Below are 15,123 nucleotides of genomic sequence, written 5' to 3'. Positions count from 1 at the left end.
GCCAAGGTCCACCTAACTACCGATACGTGGACCAGTAAGCACGGTCAGAGGCGTTATATCTCCCTAACAGCACACTGCGGATGGGCCTGAGGCGGATAGCAATTTGGCGCATGTCCTTCCACCACCGAGGATTGCAGGGCACTTCAGTTTGCCTCCTGTTCCTAACTCCTCCTACTCCGCTTCCTCATCTTCTACCGCCTCCTCATCCGGTCAGCGTAACACCTTCACCACTAACTTCAGCACGGCCAGGGGTAAACGACAGCAGGCAGTTTTAAAACTTGCCTGTTTGGGGGAAAAACCACACACCGCGCAGGAGTTGTGGAGGAGCATGGAACAGCAGACAAATGAGTTGTTGCTGCCAGCGAGCCTCAAGCCCGGCCTGGTGGTGTGCGATAACAGGCAAAATCTCATAGCAGCTCTGGTCCTAGCCGGTTTGACGCACATCCCTTGCGTGGCGCATGTGCTGAATTTGGTGGTGCAGAGGTTCCTTAAAAACGACCCCGATATGTTGCAGAAAGTGCGGGCCGTCTGTGCGAACTTTCGGTGTTCTCACCCTGCTGCTGCTCGCCTGTCAGCGCTGCAGCGTAACTTCGGCCTTCCCGCTCACCGCCTCATATGTGACGTGCCCACAAGGTGGAACTCCACCTTGCACATGCTTGAAAGACTGTGCGAGCAGCAGCAGGCCATAGTGGAGTTTCAGCTGCAGCACGCACGCGTGAGTCGCTCTGCGGAACAGCACCACTTCACCACCAATAACTGGGCCTCCATGCAAGACCTGTGTGCCTTGTTGCGCTGTTTTGAGTACCCCACCAACATGGCCAGTGCCGATGACGCCGTTGTCAGCTTAACTATCCCACTTCTATGCCTCTTTGAAAAAACGCATCGGGTGATGATGGAAGAGGATGTGGCACAGGATGAGGAGGAGGAGGAGGAGGATGAAGAGGTAACATTTCCAAGGCTTTCAGGGCAGTCATTCGCAAGGGGCTCCGAGGGTGGGTTCCTGCACACACAAACGCCAGGGACACAATTGTCCAGCAGGGGCACAGTTCTGGAGGATGAGGAGGAGGAGATGGAGGAGGAGATGGAACCATGTTCACAGCAGGGTGGCACCCAGGCCAGCTCATGGCCATCACTGGTGCGTGGCTGGGGGGATACAGAGGACACAGACGATACACCTCCCACAGAGGACAGCCTTTCGTTGCCTCTGGGCAGCCTGGCACACTTGAGCAATTACATGCTGCAGTGTCTCCACAACGACCGCCGAGTTGCCCACATTCTAACTTGTGCTGATTACTGGGTGGCCATGCTGCTGGATCCCCATTACAAGGACAACGTCCCATCCTTAATTCACTCACTGGAGCGCGATCGCAAGATGCGCGAGTACAAGCGCACGCTGGTAGACGCGATGCTGCTGGCATTCCCACCTGACAGCGGGGCCACAGTGGAAGCACAAGGCAGAGGAGGAGGAGGAGGAAGAGGTCGCCAATGCAACCAGGGCACCGCCAGCACCTCAGAAGGCAGGGTTAGCATGGCCGAAATGTGGAAAAGCTTTGTCAGCACGCCACAACAAACAGCAGCACCAGCAGCTCATATGGAACGTCTTAGCAGGAGGCAGCATTTCACCAACATGGTGGAGCAGTATGTGTGCCCACGCCTACATGTAGTGAATGACGGGTCTGCCCCCTTCAACTTCTGGGTCTCCAAATTGGGCACATGGCCTGAGCTTGCCCTTTACGCCTTGGAGGTGCTGGCGTGCCCTGCAGCCAGTGTATTATCTGAACGGGTATTTAGCACAGCTGGGGGCGTTATCACAGACAAGCGCAGCCGCCTGTCCAGAGACATTGTGGACAAGCTCACGTTCATTAAAATGAACCAGGCATGGATCCCACGGGACTTTTCCGTACCTTGTGCAGAATAGTGATGGGTATCGACCTTACCCAGCCATTGTTCTATTTTTGCTCTTTCTCACTCTTTTGGGGTGTACCCTCATTTAAAATTTCTGAAAAAAAGCAGTGTTGGCTACCTCATCCTCCTCAGGGCCAGATTTACATAGGGGCTATTGGAGCTGCAGCTCCAGGCCCCTACCTTAATATAGGCCCCGGGTTGGCCATATTCACTGTTACCGCTCTTCTGTCACTTGTAAACACAGAAGTCTGGCTTCTATGCTCGCTTCCCCAGGCAGCTCCCTCAGAACCTCCCCACACAGCACGAAGGCCGGACAAGGAGGGACAGTTGCCGATGCATGGATGTGTTTATGGGCTTCAGAGACAGCATCCCATGTTGAATTAGGCATGCATGGTTGCACCCTTCCTCCTCTGGGTGCATGCCAAGGCACGTCCCTTAAGGCCCTTCAAAATCCTCAGCACCAAGCCCATGATGCTCTTAATCCGGCCCTGGTCCTCCTCCACCTCCGCTTCCACCTACACCGCCCATAGGTGTGCGCAGCCTATTGCATTAGGGTGTGCACCCCAAAGTTTAAATACACATGCATGTGTTTGCCTACATGTACATGGCCCCGATACATTACTCTCCCTGTTGGCAAAGTGAAATAGAGCAGAGCAGGTCCGAGGGAGATCTTTCCCATCTCCTCACTGGCAAACAGAGCGATAATGCTATGTGCCCTAGGTGATTAGGGTGTGCCCAGGTACACCTGGCACACCCTGTGCGCACGCCTATGACACTGCCACATCCACCACCACCTCAACCTCCCTCCTACTCCATATGGGCCTCGTCCTTCAGAGATGAAGAACATTGTTTTATTTTTCTGTTTTTTTTTTGTTGTTTTAAGTTATTTCCCTATCCACATTTGTTTGCAGAGCACTTGCCATGCTCTTAACTACGTTTTGCTGCCATTTGCAGCACTCTAGCCCTTTCCATTGGTGTTTTAGAGCCATTTTAGTGCCTGAAAGTTCGGGTCCCCATTGACTTCAATGGGGTTCGGTGTCCGGGAAAAGTTCGGCAAAAGTCCGGGACACGGACCCGGACTTTTTTTTCAAGTTCGGCTGAACCCGCCGAACACGGACATCCAGGTGTCCGCTCAACTCTAGACATATGTAAATGTTTGTGTGTGACAAGATTATTTGCAGTTCACTAAGATGGTTTGCCTTTCACTCAGATGGAGGTACAGCAGAATTCTATAAATTCATTATTTATAACAAAATGCATCTATTTAAAAAATAAACCTGGGATTTAAAAAAATATATTGTAAATATATGTATATATATATATATATATATATATATATATATATATATATATATACACAGTATCTCAAAAAGGTCAGTACACCCCTCACATTTTTGTAAATTTTTCATTATATCTTTTCATGTTACAACACTGAATAAATGCTACTTTGCTACAATGTAAAGTAGTGAGTGTACAGCTTGTATAACAGTGTAAATTTGCTGTCCCCTCAAAATAACTCAACACACAACTATTAATGTCTAAACCGCTGTCAACAAAAATGAGTACACCCCTAAGTGACAATGTCCAAATTGGGCCCAATTAGCCATTTTCCCTCCCCGGTGTCATGAGACGCGTGAGTGTTACAAGGTCTCTGGTGTTAATGGGGAGAAGGTGTGTTAAATTTGGTGTTATCACTCTCACCCTCTCATACTGGTAACTGGAAGTTCAACGTGGCACCTCATGGCAAAGAACTCTGAGAATCTGAAAAAAAGTAATTGTTGCTCTACATAAAGATGGCCTAGGCTATCAAAAGATTGCCAAGACCAAGAAACTGAGCTGCAGCACGGTGGCCAAAACCATACAGTGGTTTAACAGGACAGGTTCCACTCAGAACAGGCCTTGCCATGGTTGACCAAAGAAATTGAGTGCACATGCTTAGCGTCATATCCAGAGGTTGTCAACCAGTGAGGAGCACAAAGAAAAGTGTGTCTTGCCTACAGTCAAGAATGTTGGTGGGAGTGTCATGGTCAGGGGCTGCATGACTGCTGCCGACATTGGGGAGCTACAGTTCATTGAGGGAACCATGAATGCCAACATGCACTGTGACATACTGAAGCAGAGTATGATCCCCTCTCTTCAGAGACTGGGCTGCAGGGCAGTATTCCAACATGATAACGACACCCAAACACAGCTCCAAGATGACCACTGCCTTGATAAAAAAGCTGAGGGTAAGGGTGATGGACTGGCCAAGCATGTCTCTCGACCTAAACCCAATTGAACATCTGTGGGGCATCCTCAAATGGAAGGTGGAGGAGTGCAAGGTCTCTGACCTCCACCAGTGATGTCATCATGGAGGAGTGGAGGAGGACTCCAGTGGCAACCTATGAAGCTCTGGTGAACTCCATGCCCAAAAGGGTTAAGGCAGTGCTGGAAAATAATGGTGGCCACACAAAATATTGACACTTTGGGCCAAATTTGGACATTATCAATTGGAGTGTACTCACTTTTGTTGCCAGCGGTTTAAACATTAATGGCTGTGTGTTGAGTTATTTTGAGGGGACAGCAAATGTACACTGTTATACAAGCTGTAAACTCACTACTTTACATTGTAGCAAAGTGTAATTTCTTCAGTGTTGTCACATGAAAAAATATAATAAAATATTTACAAAAATGTGAGGGGTGTACTCACTTTTGTGAGACACTGTATCTATCTATCTATCTATCTATCTATCTATCTATCTATCTATCTATCTATCTATCTATCTATCTATCTATCTATCTATCTATCTATCTATCTATCTATCTATCTCTATATATATATTGATATATATAATATATATATATATATATATATATATATATATATATATATATATATATATATATATATATATTTATATTTGCCATAAATACATGGGTTCTTCAAAATATTAATTATAAAAAAGTGTGTCTTTAAAGACCCCTTGAACTTTATTTTTCTTTTTTATAAGTTATCACATAACCTCTCGTTTTAGCTACAGTACATAAAGGCCTTGAGAGGTGGGGGTGGAGAACAGCAGTTCACTGATCTTCCCTGTGAATGACTGTGCAGGGGAGGATATGTCGGATGGACGGGCTGTTTTCCCAGCACAGCCAGAAAACTGGCAATGCTGAGAGGGTTGTGCTCTCATACCTAGCATTCTCTCTTTGAAATAGGAAAGCAGGGGGGATGGCAGGAACACCAGGTATCCCATACAAAGGAAGCAATGCAAAGAGAACACAATATGGTACAGCAGATACATATTAGGAATAGGACATGTTGAGCTAACATACTTTTTAACAAGGTTAAATGGTAGGTTATAGCACCTAACCTAGTTTCTCTTTTATATTATAGAAAAAAATTAAAACAAATATGAGAACCAAGTCCCCCTAATATCATCTTTATATGAATATAATGATTAGTCAAACATTAAACCATTCAATGATTTATCTCAATAGATGTGAAGAAGACATTGTTGACCCTTCAACATGTGATCCTGCCGAAGAGGTTAATTATGAAGACAAATGTAAACAGATATTATCAGCCAATGGACCTTTCAAGGACTGTCACCCCCACATTCTTCCTCAGATATATTTTGAGAACTGTGTGTATGACTTGTGTGCGACTGGAGGAAACCAAAATCAGTTCTGCAATGCTTTAGAGGCCTATGCTGCCGCTTGTGAAAATGTCGGTATCATAGTTGGTGACTGGAGAGAGAACACCATTTGCAGTAAGTAAAAATTATCTTTTTCGTAAATGATTTCAAAATAAAAATATTCAAAATGTAACTTGAGACTCATTTATTGAGTTTCAAAATTAACAGGAAATACAACAACTGCTACAGCCATCGTTCCAACCATACCAGGCAGATTATTTACAAATCTATTTTAAAAGATATATGAATAAACCAATTGTTGTATAGTTTAGAAAATGTACAGAAAATAATCACCCTGTCACTCATCATTTAGTATTATGCCTGCTATCTGCTGGAGAGTAAAGAGAGTATATATATGTATGTATGACTTTTGTGGGAACAGGACCATAGCTTTTTTTTTTAGTGCTATAAATATTTAAATATTTTCAGGATGGGCATGGGGTTTTATGGAGTACGGGAACCTAATCATGATCACCATGACCTATAATTTTATAAACAGATAAAATGCTGACATTTTATCTCCTATGATGTACACTATGTTAAAATGTGTTTTGTTGCAAAGCCATGCGACTTCAAAACAATATACCAAAATTAAAGATAACTGCTTCTATTCCCTCTTAGTTAATAATACACAAACAAGTATTGCATAAGGTAAAAAAACAATTTGCTGTGATTTTGAGTCCTGTTGAAGTATATTTGAAGCTACCAGGTTCAGTCCATTACACTAAACACCACTGTGTGAATACATAGTTAATTGTTTTAATATAGAGTGAGGTAATCACTATAGAATTCTGATGCTCATCCCCACAAAAAATCATATTGTGGACAAGAAAATCATGTAACTGTCGGGAACAAGTACAAATATCTTTAACATGGAGGAGGGTAGCATTGTGGCTGGAGTGTCCATGCCACAGGCATTCTGTCCTCAGTGCATGTATAGCCCCTTGCTAGCTAGTGCATTGTTGGCTGTGTAGCTGACAGGGTCATTGCAAAAGACATCTTATCACCACTCTGAATCAGCCACCATCTGGGATTTTCCATGGTCATCTATTGAAAGTAAATAAATGGGCCATTGCCACATTTAGACAATGATGTAACCTCATAGCCCCTCATTTGTTTACTTTTAGCCTTCACCTGAGCAATCTCCCTACTGTTAGCAAAATGGGGCAGTCATTGGCTTTGTAGCAACCAGGGATCCCTGTATAAAAAGCTTTCATATTCTTGCAACTTCCCAGCACAAACTCCCAGTCAGAGTTGGTCTTGATCCCTGTCAGTTTGCTTATTGCAGCCAGAGTAAAAGATTCTAAAAGTGTCAGTAAAAAAGAGCTACAGTATGTAAATTTGGTGCACATGTCAGAAAGCTTTGCTATAATGGATTCATGGATTGATTGTGCAATGGATTTATATGGAACACTGCCATATAATTCTGGGAAGGTCTTATTGACAGTCTCAATTCCAATATTTAAATCTGTTCATGCTGACAGCTTTCACTGAGGCGCATGATCCATATGCTCTATTACCAATAATTCCAAAGTAGATTATAATGTCCACAATGTAAAACACAACATTTATTGTTCTACTTAAAAGCACAGCAATGCTTATAGATAATCCATCTCAACATGATATCACATTTTGACCACAAAGATAATTTTATGCTCATTGCTAGGCAGTCTGATATTACAAATATAGAGAACCTATTCACATTCCATTACTGCATTTAAATAAATCTTCACGGTTAAAACCAAACACAGCTCAAACACATAATGCGCAATAGCACTTAATTATGAGGTGTCCATGTTTCATACCAATGTTTTACTAATATAAATACTATTTATGTGGTTTTTACCTGCTGCAGAAAATAGATTCTTTGATTGTTCTTTTGATGTGGATTTATGTAACTGGAAGCAATCGAAGTCTGATCACATTGACTGGACCCAATGGACAGGATCAACACCATCTGGATTTACTGGGCCATCCTATGACCATACAACAGGAGGTAAATAGCTCTGCAGAGATTACACTAATTTATAATGATTGCTTAATAAGTATGGAAGTATGAAAAGTTATTATGAAATCATATTTTTATATCTTGCCCATTTATGATGAGAGATTACCTAGCTACAAAAGTGTTTGTAAAACAACTAAAAGAATAATGAATTTTGATGAAGGAGCAATTTTTTTCTAATCTACTCTGATTTTCCCTGGATCAGCCAGGCTTGTGTTCATCTTTTAGTGGCTTTTAAAATACGCCTATCTTAGTTTACATACATTGTTACTAATATGTGCTCTCACATGGCTCAGCCACAAATTGGTGGCATAGAGTATTTGTTAATAAAAGCTTATCTTAAAGTGGTTGTAAAGCCCCAAGCTTTTTCACCTTAATTAAGGTGAAAATCCTATTGTACTTTAGCTCCCCTAGGACCCACCCTTTTTCTGAGCCTGATCTGATCCAGCAATGTGCACGAGCACATCGGCTCCAGCTGCTGTCTCTCTTCTCATTGGACAGATTGATAGCAGCAGGAGAAATCTAACCCCTGTTGTCAATCTAACCCAGTGGCACAGAAGCAGGGGACGGGGCAAAGTCCTGCTGTCTGTGTCAATGGATGCAGCAGCAAGACTAAAGAGCAAGCCCACATGGGTGCCCCCATTGAAAGTGGCTTTCTGTGGGAGCCCCCGATGAAAAGGAGGGGACTGGAGTACCGGCTGGGCTCCCCAGAAGAAGAGGATTAGGGCTGCTCTGTGCAAAACTATTGCACAGAGCAGGTAAGTAAGGGCAAAAAAAAACCAAAATAAGTGTTTACAACCCCTTTACCTTAAATATCTTAAAGGATAGAGCATACATGTTAATTTTGAAAGCTTCTAAAATGGCTAGATCAATAAAGACAGGCAGCACATGCCTTCAAAAGTTTTCTTTTGCACCCTGGGAACGTCAAAAACTCTTCAAAGCCTCTGCCAGCACCATGGAGTTAGCCATGGTATTGGCTAACTCCATACCATCCCACAACTTCTCTATTAGCTCATAAGTTTATAATTCTTAGTGCTAGGAAAATAGAAAGTAGAAGGTTGCAGGAAGAAGAAGGAGATGTGTTTATAACTAATACTGTAGGATAAAATTGAGATTTCATTATGGGATCAACGTAGGATTTCAGGCTTCCAATGTGCTAGATTCAATTGTGAGGGTACTGTATGTGCAGGAATCACCAGGCATTAACTAGTCATCCTAAATGGAAAAAAGATTGCTTTGTTTCAGGTAAAAGGTATTAACTAAAAGTAATCATGAACTTTCTCAGTTTAATCAATTCAATATAACATTGTCCAAATATTTCCTATTGTTTTAAGCAATTCAGACTCTCCATTCCAAAAGTAAACTTTACTGTTTTTAAATAAAGTATGTACTAAGAAATGTGGAAGCTCCACTTTGTATGCTTTTTCTGGGTCCAATTGATAGTGTTGAAGCCAGAGATAAACCAGGCAACTACTATTCATGTAAGAAGGTCAGTAGTGATGCCACCTAGGATCCCTGAAAGTGTTTTTAAAAAAGTAACTAGACTGTACATTGTAATGTGAATGCTGAGGAGGAACTAACAATATGTAATGTCTTTCTAGTGTTATATTAACTTATATTATGTGCTTTTTCTTTGCATATTTAGGTGGACATTACCTCTATATTGATGGACGGTATTCAAAAGAAGGAAATTTTGCAAGACTAGAAAGTCCTGCCAATAGTTTCACTGGACCTCACTGCTTACGTTTCTGGTATCACATGTATGGGGTAGCACAATATATGGGCTTGAAGGTGGCACTTCTAACAGCAGATGGGTTGGTCTATGTTTCCAACCTAGAAGGAAATCATGGGGATATGTGGCATTTGGAAGAGATTTTCCTGCCTGACAGTAATATTATCCAGGTATTTATACTGCCCAAATAAGTATGTGTAATTGTGATTTTGTTTCTGACACACAGACATTAAGGCATAAGCAATCCTTAAAATAAATCACCTAAAGTTTAGTAAAGCTCAACTGTTATGCCATAGCAAATTTCTCCAGTTGTCTGTTCAGCTTCCTTACTGAACATTCTTGAAGCTCCTGATCACATGGTGCCCTGGCAATTCTGTTATTTAGAGCCTGTCCATTTTTTAGTTTCCTTTGCTGCTCCATAGGCTGTTTGGTAGGGAAGCTAAACAAATGTCCAACACTTGAAGGCTCCTGCTATGACATACTAGTAAAGATTTCCTTTTTTTTTCATTTCAGTTTTGCATTGACATCACTAACAATCATTTTATTTGTTCACAGATTTTTATTGAAGGGATCAGAGGTGAGGACTACCGTAGTGATGTTGCTCTGGATGATATCTCTCTTGTGCCAGGATATTGTAAAGGTAAGAAAAAGTTTTGTGGTAATAGTTCATATGTTGTCCAAGATGATTTGTATGGTAACTTGAATTAAATGCATATTCTTCTTCTTTTATCAGTACACACACAACCACCACCACCAACAAAAACCATGACCTGTAAGAAAATATATACCACTTTAATTACTCTAAATATTAAAAAGACAATTGGCCGACATTAACAGTCTATCAATGTAAAAAGAACTTGTTTGGGAAAGTATGGATTTAGTGCCTCACTCTGCTGTACAGAATCAGGCATCCACAAGCCACTTTCTACATGTTAGGCTGTTCACTTTGAAATGGAGTTTTCACTTAGTGATTGAGATGAAGCTATGCTGACTTTCATCATCCAGTCATGTGCAAACAAACGGATTGGTTTTTATTATTTTTTGTAAAATTTTGCTTGCAAGTGATTGGGTACAATTTGCAAAGTGATTTTTCACTGCTTTCGCTAAACTAACACATATTTCCTTTTCAAAGTGAAAAGTCCATTGCAAACTAAATAAAACTTGCCTTTTTTAAAGCAACTGACCTGCACAGTACAAGTATTCAACTTAAGAATTTAACTTAAGCCGGCCGAGGTACAATCTATCCATCTATCAGCAGATTGATTGAACTGAAGTCTATCCATCGATCAACTTCAGTACAACCAGCCTGTAGGATTTTTTGTATTTGATCACTTCCGGCAACAATTGCCGCTAGCAGTGATCATTGTGTTCAGGCAGCTGGGAAGGCTTCTTGCTGGCATTACACAATAGATCCACAGGAGGTATTCCACCATCAACGCTGCCTGTGTGGATGAGGGAATCAAGCAATTTTCTTTCCTTTTACCCCTGGTGGAATTTAGGAAAATTGTATCATCTATGACAGGGATCTTCAAACTCTGGCCCTCCAGTTGTTCAGGAACCACAATTCTCATCATGCCTAGTCGTGTCTGTGAATGTCAGAGTTTTACAATGCCTCATGGGATGTGTAGTTCCGGAACAGCTGGAGGGCCGTAGTTTGAGGATCCCTGATCTATGACCTGCCTTAGTATTTTAGGTACATTTTTGTTGGAAAAAAAATACTTGCAGCAGCAGTTGCTACTAAATTAGGTCTTTGGAGTTTTCAAGTGGATTACTTTACTATATTTTCAGCAAATATCTTGTAATGAGACCAGAGTAGTACATATATTTTTCTAATACATTTACCTGAGCAAAACTGCAGTTGTAGTTCATTCTACAATCACTTTAGTTCTACATTTTCCCTTCTCTTTTTTTAGAAATATCCTCAACTACTACGACAACTACCACAAGACCTGTTACTCCAGGCCCACCACCACCAGGTAGGCTAATTCACTGGTGGTCATTGTTTTAACATAGAAAGTGTGCTTTACAATTTGTTATGTTATATAGTATGTTCTCCAATTGCTTTATCCTCATATTGCCATGGAGAACACATACAGGAAATTCATCACAAATCTGAAGAGACATACTCCACAGTGTCTGCAACTACAATGAGGGCTTTTTTCAACATTCATTTACTGCTAACATATATTTTAAAATCAGACATTTTAGGGATAATTGTTTTTAGGGAAACAAATAGTTATATTAAAGATAATTTTCATTCTGATTGGAAGGTGGACTATATTTCTTACTGGGGGACGATTCCAAAAAACCTTGTTTGAAATAAATTACGTTGAAGTTTCAAGACTCAAGCATTGTGCATGCAATATAATGGGAAGAGTTGCAATAATCAAGATAATGAGTCTTTCAAAAGTGGCACGACAGTTGTGGGTCTGGGGCACGCATGTGTGCTGCTGGCAGCCCGCTTCTGCTGTGATTATACACAGTGAGAGCTGATCGACGGGTATGACAGACTCAATGTCTTCTGGCACCTGCCAATCCTTTGATACAGAGGGAGAATGGTGATCTGCCTATGTACACAAGGGAGATCACTGTTCTGTCAGTACAGAAGGCATGGATCCTGTATCTCTGCAAAGCAGAGACACCAATCCATGCCTTCCCACGGTACAAGCACCTCCCCCACAGTAAGAAAACAAAAGCTAGGCACACAGTTAACCCTTTGATCGCCCCTGATGTTAACCCCTTCCCAGCCACTGTCATTAGTACAGTGACAGTGCATTTTTTTAGCACTGATCACTGTATTAGTGTCATTGGTCCCCAAAAAGTGCCAAAAGTGTCAGTTAGTGTTCAATTCATCCGCCGCAATAAAGCAATCCTGCTATAAGTCGCTAATGACCACCATTACTAGTAAAAAAATAATCAAATAAATAAATAAAGATATTCCACAGTTTGTAGACATTATAACTTTTGTGCAAACCAATCAATATTGGCTTTTGGTATTATTTTTTTTACCAAAAAAAAGGTGTAGCAGAATACATATTTGAAGGTAAGTAGTCTAAAAGAACACACAGACTACCTATAGCGCTTGCTCTAAATAAATATATAAATATACAAATACAAATTATTAAATAAATAGTGTTGGTCCAATAAATACAAAATCTCCAGTGAAAACAATATCCAGTGAAAGTCCCAATATGGTTATAAAAATATAAATGCAAAAATTGTAAATATATAGTTCTTCTGTGCAAAATTTCCTTAAATAAAGTGCAGGTGTCTTGTGCAAATAGTGAATCCAAATACCAAGGTAAGATTCAATCACTCACCAAACGTTGTGGGTCATGTGTGCCTTATAGCACCAAGACCTATCAGACTTGTGTAGCCCTCCAGGCTAAAAAGCGACCTCTTTGTCTTGCTTCTGGGTGGGTTGAATGATGGGGTTTCCCTCCGTCTCCTCTCCCCTCGCCCCAGCCAAGATATGTAGAAAAAAATGAAGCTCCAGATGGTGTATTACCTTTTTTAAATTTTATTCCCAACCGGGTAAAAGTATATACATGCAAAAAAAACTTTTTTGAACTTCAAGCCAAACAAAACTTCAGGCCAAAAGGAAACAACAAACTTCACTCAAAAACCGCCAAAAAACATCCAAAAAACATTGCAGGGGAATTCATATAGGTCCTATTAATGTTACAGCTTAGTTAGGCTGCTTGTGATTGTATGTATGCAGCGCAAGCCGATCGGCGTGGACGCCAGCGAGAGAGCTTCCGGCTTGCGTTCCACCCGTCACATACGTCACTATGCTATGCGTTCCAATCTTACGCGTTTCGTCACTTCCGGTGACGTCTTCGGAGATACATATTTACCTAAATTCATGAAGAAATTAAATTTTTTAAATTTTTCATTAGATATGTTTTAAAGCAGAAACATTTTTTTTTCCCCAAAGTTGTCGGTCTTTTTTTGTTTATAGCGCAAAAAAAAAACAAAAAACACAGAGGTGATCAAATACCATGAAAATACAGCTCTATTTGTAGAAAAAAAAAGGACAAACATTTTACTTTGGTACAACGTTGCACAACCACGCAATTGTCAGTTAAAGTAACATGTATCTCGAAAAATGGCTTTATCATGAAGGGGGGTAAATCTACCAGAGGTTAAGTAGTTAAAAAAACAACCCATTTTGATTATCACATTTTAGGTAGAGTGCAATTGCGTGGTCATTCAACACTGTACCCATAAGATTTACACAGATATAGCTTTCTTTCAGTGGTATTTAATCACCACTGGGTTCTTTATTTTTTGCTAAATAAAAAAAAACTACCAACATTTTGGGAAGAAGGTGTGTTTCTGTTATAACATTTTGCAAAAAAATAACCTTTCTTCAGAAATTAGGGTCAAAATGTATTCTGCTACATTTTCTTGAAAATACCCTAATTCAGTGTATATTATATAGTTTGTAGGAAAGTTATAGAGTCCACAAACTAAGGTATATACAGTATGCTGTATCTGAAAATCAGTCAGTCCTGATGTACTGACGGTTCTCATTTCTTGAGGGTTGTAAAACTTCAAATATCACCCAAATGCCCTTTTTTTTGGAAAGCAGGGTATTTAGCAAGAGGCATAGTGAGATTTTTGAAGTTGTTATTTTTTTTTTGACATTTTTTGGGAAAATGAAGAAATTAAAAAAAATAATGTTCACAAATTATTTTTAACATTGTCACCAGTGCAGTACAGTGTTATTATATAACTGGTATTCTGGTGATCAGGGACACTGACTGGTGACAGTATGTAAAAAAAAGGTTACATTTTTTTCAATTTTTATTAAATTTTTTTTAAATCTATTGTTTACAATTGTCCTGTGATCAGCTGTAATTGGTCACAGCGATTACATGACACTAGCAGCAGGCTGGTATAGTGCTCAGTCATCAGCCTTGCCTGGTGGACATCGAGTGGTGCCTTCTGAGAGAACATCATATATTGTCTACTCAGGAGGAAGAATGTCCCACTCGGCCATCAATCTGCTATACACCAGATGGGAGGTGTTAAGGTTTTCAAATATCCACAATGTACCTGTTAGGAAGAGACTGTATTATCTTTTTAATAAAGTTAGCAGTTTTCAAACTTACAATATTCACCCACCCTGCCCCCAGGATCCTGTGAGATTATTGGAGATCCTCATTACTACACCTTTGACAATCAGGTGCACCATTTTATGGGCACTTGCACCTATACAATATCTAAACTCTGTGAGGTTGATGGGCACCTGGCAGAATTCAACGTTGAAGCAGCCAATGAGCACAGAGGAGGCAACACCAAAGTGTCTTATATCAGTTATGTCAACATTGATATGAATGGATACAGGATTACACTGGAGAAGAACAGAAACATCAAAGTAAGTACAAACTGGAAAAAAACTATTGATATATGAAATAATTTTACTCTAATTCTTTTATACTTGTTCTTTTTTATCTTCCAATCCTAAATGTTTTCTATTATATATTGTGAATCTAGGTGAACAAAATTGCAGTAACCTTACCAGTAGCCCTACATCCAAACATTAACATCTTCCTTAGCGGACATGATGTACTGGTGACAACAGCATTTGGTGTAAGTGTGCGGTTTGATGGAAACCATAGAGTGGTGGTGAATATTCCATCGGAATATGCCAAAAAAGTGTGTGGAATCTGTGGAAATTTCAATGGAAACCAAACTGATGACTTCTTAAACCCAGATGGTGAATTAGAGCCAGACTCTAACAGTCTTGGTAACAGTTGGCAGGTGGACAATGACACAAGGTAATCACGTTATTTATACTA

The 15,123-nt window shown here is 40.5% G+C and overlaps 1 protein-coding gene across 1 annotated transcript in view; it reads left to right on the top strand.

Annotated features, from left to right (window-relative positions):
* The window catches only part of LOC309550491 (IgGFc-binding protein-like), a gene marked incomplete at both ends in the record, with an annotated part of 214,675 nt that overhangs the window by 125,856 nt on the left and 73,696 nt on the right, over positions 1-15,123 (top strand). The window contains 7 exons of the mRNA XM_082250860.1: positions 5,383-5,654; positions 7,435-7,575; positions 9,230-9,486; positions 9,872-9,956; positions 11,230-11,292; positions 14,458-14,699; positions 14,819-15,102. Of these exons, the coding sequence (XP_082106986.1) occupies positions 5,383-5,654; positions 7,435-7,575; positions 9,230-9,486; positions 9,872-9,956; positions 11,230-11,292; positions 14,458-14,699; positions 14,819-15,102 (1,344 nt within the window). The remainder of the gene's footprint in view (positions 1-5,382; positions 5,655-7,434; positions 7,576-9,229; positions 9,487-9,871; positions 9,957-11,229; positions 11,293-14,457; positions 14,700-14,818; positions 15,103-15,123) is intronic.

The sequence above is a fragment of the Pelophylax lessonae genome (genome assembly GCF_965119305.1).
Source record: "Pelophylax lessonae genome assembly, chromosome: 3".
In the NCBI taxonomy this organism is placed as follows: domain Eukaryota; kingdom Metazoa; phylum Chordata; class Amphibia; order Anura; family Ranidae; genus Pelophylax; species Pelophylax lessonae.
Note: the sequence above shows the minus strand (reverse complement) of the source record. Positions and strands in the feature narration are given on the sequence as shown.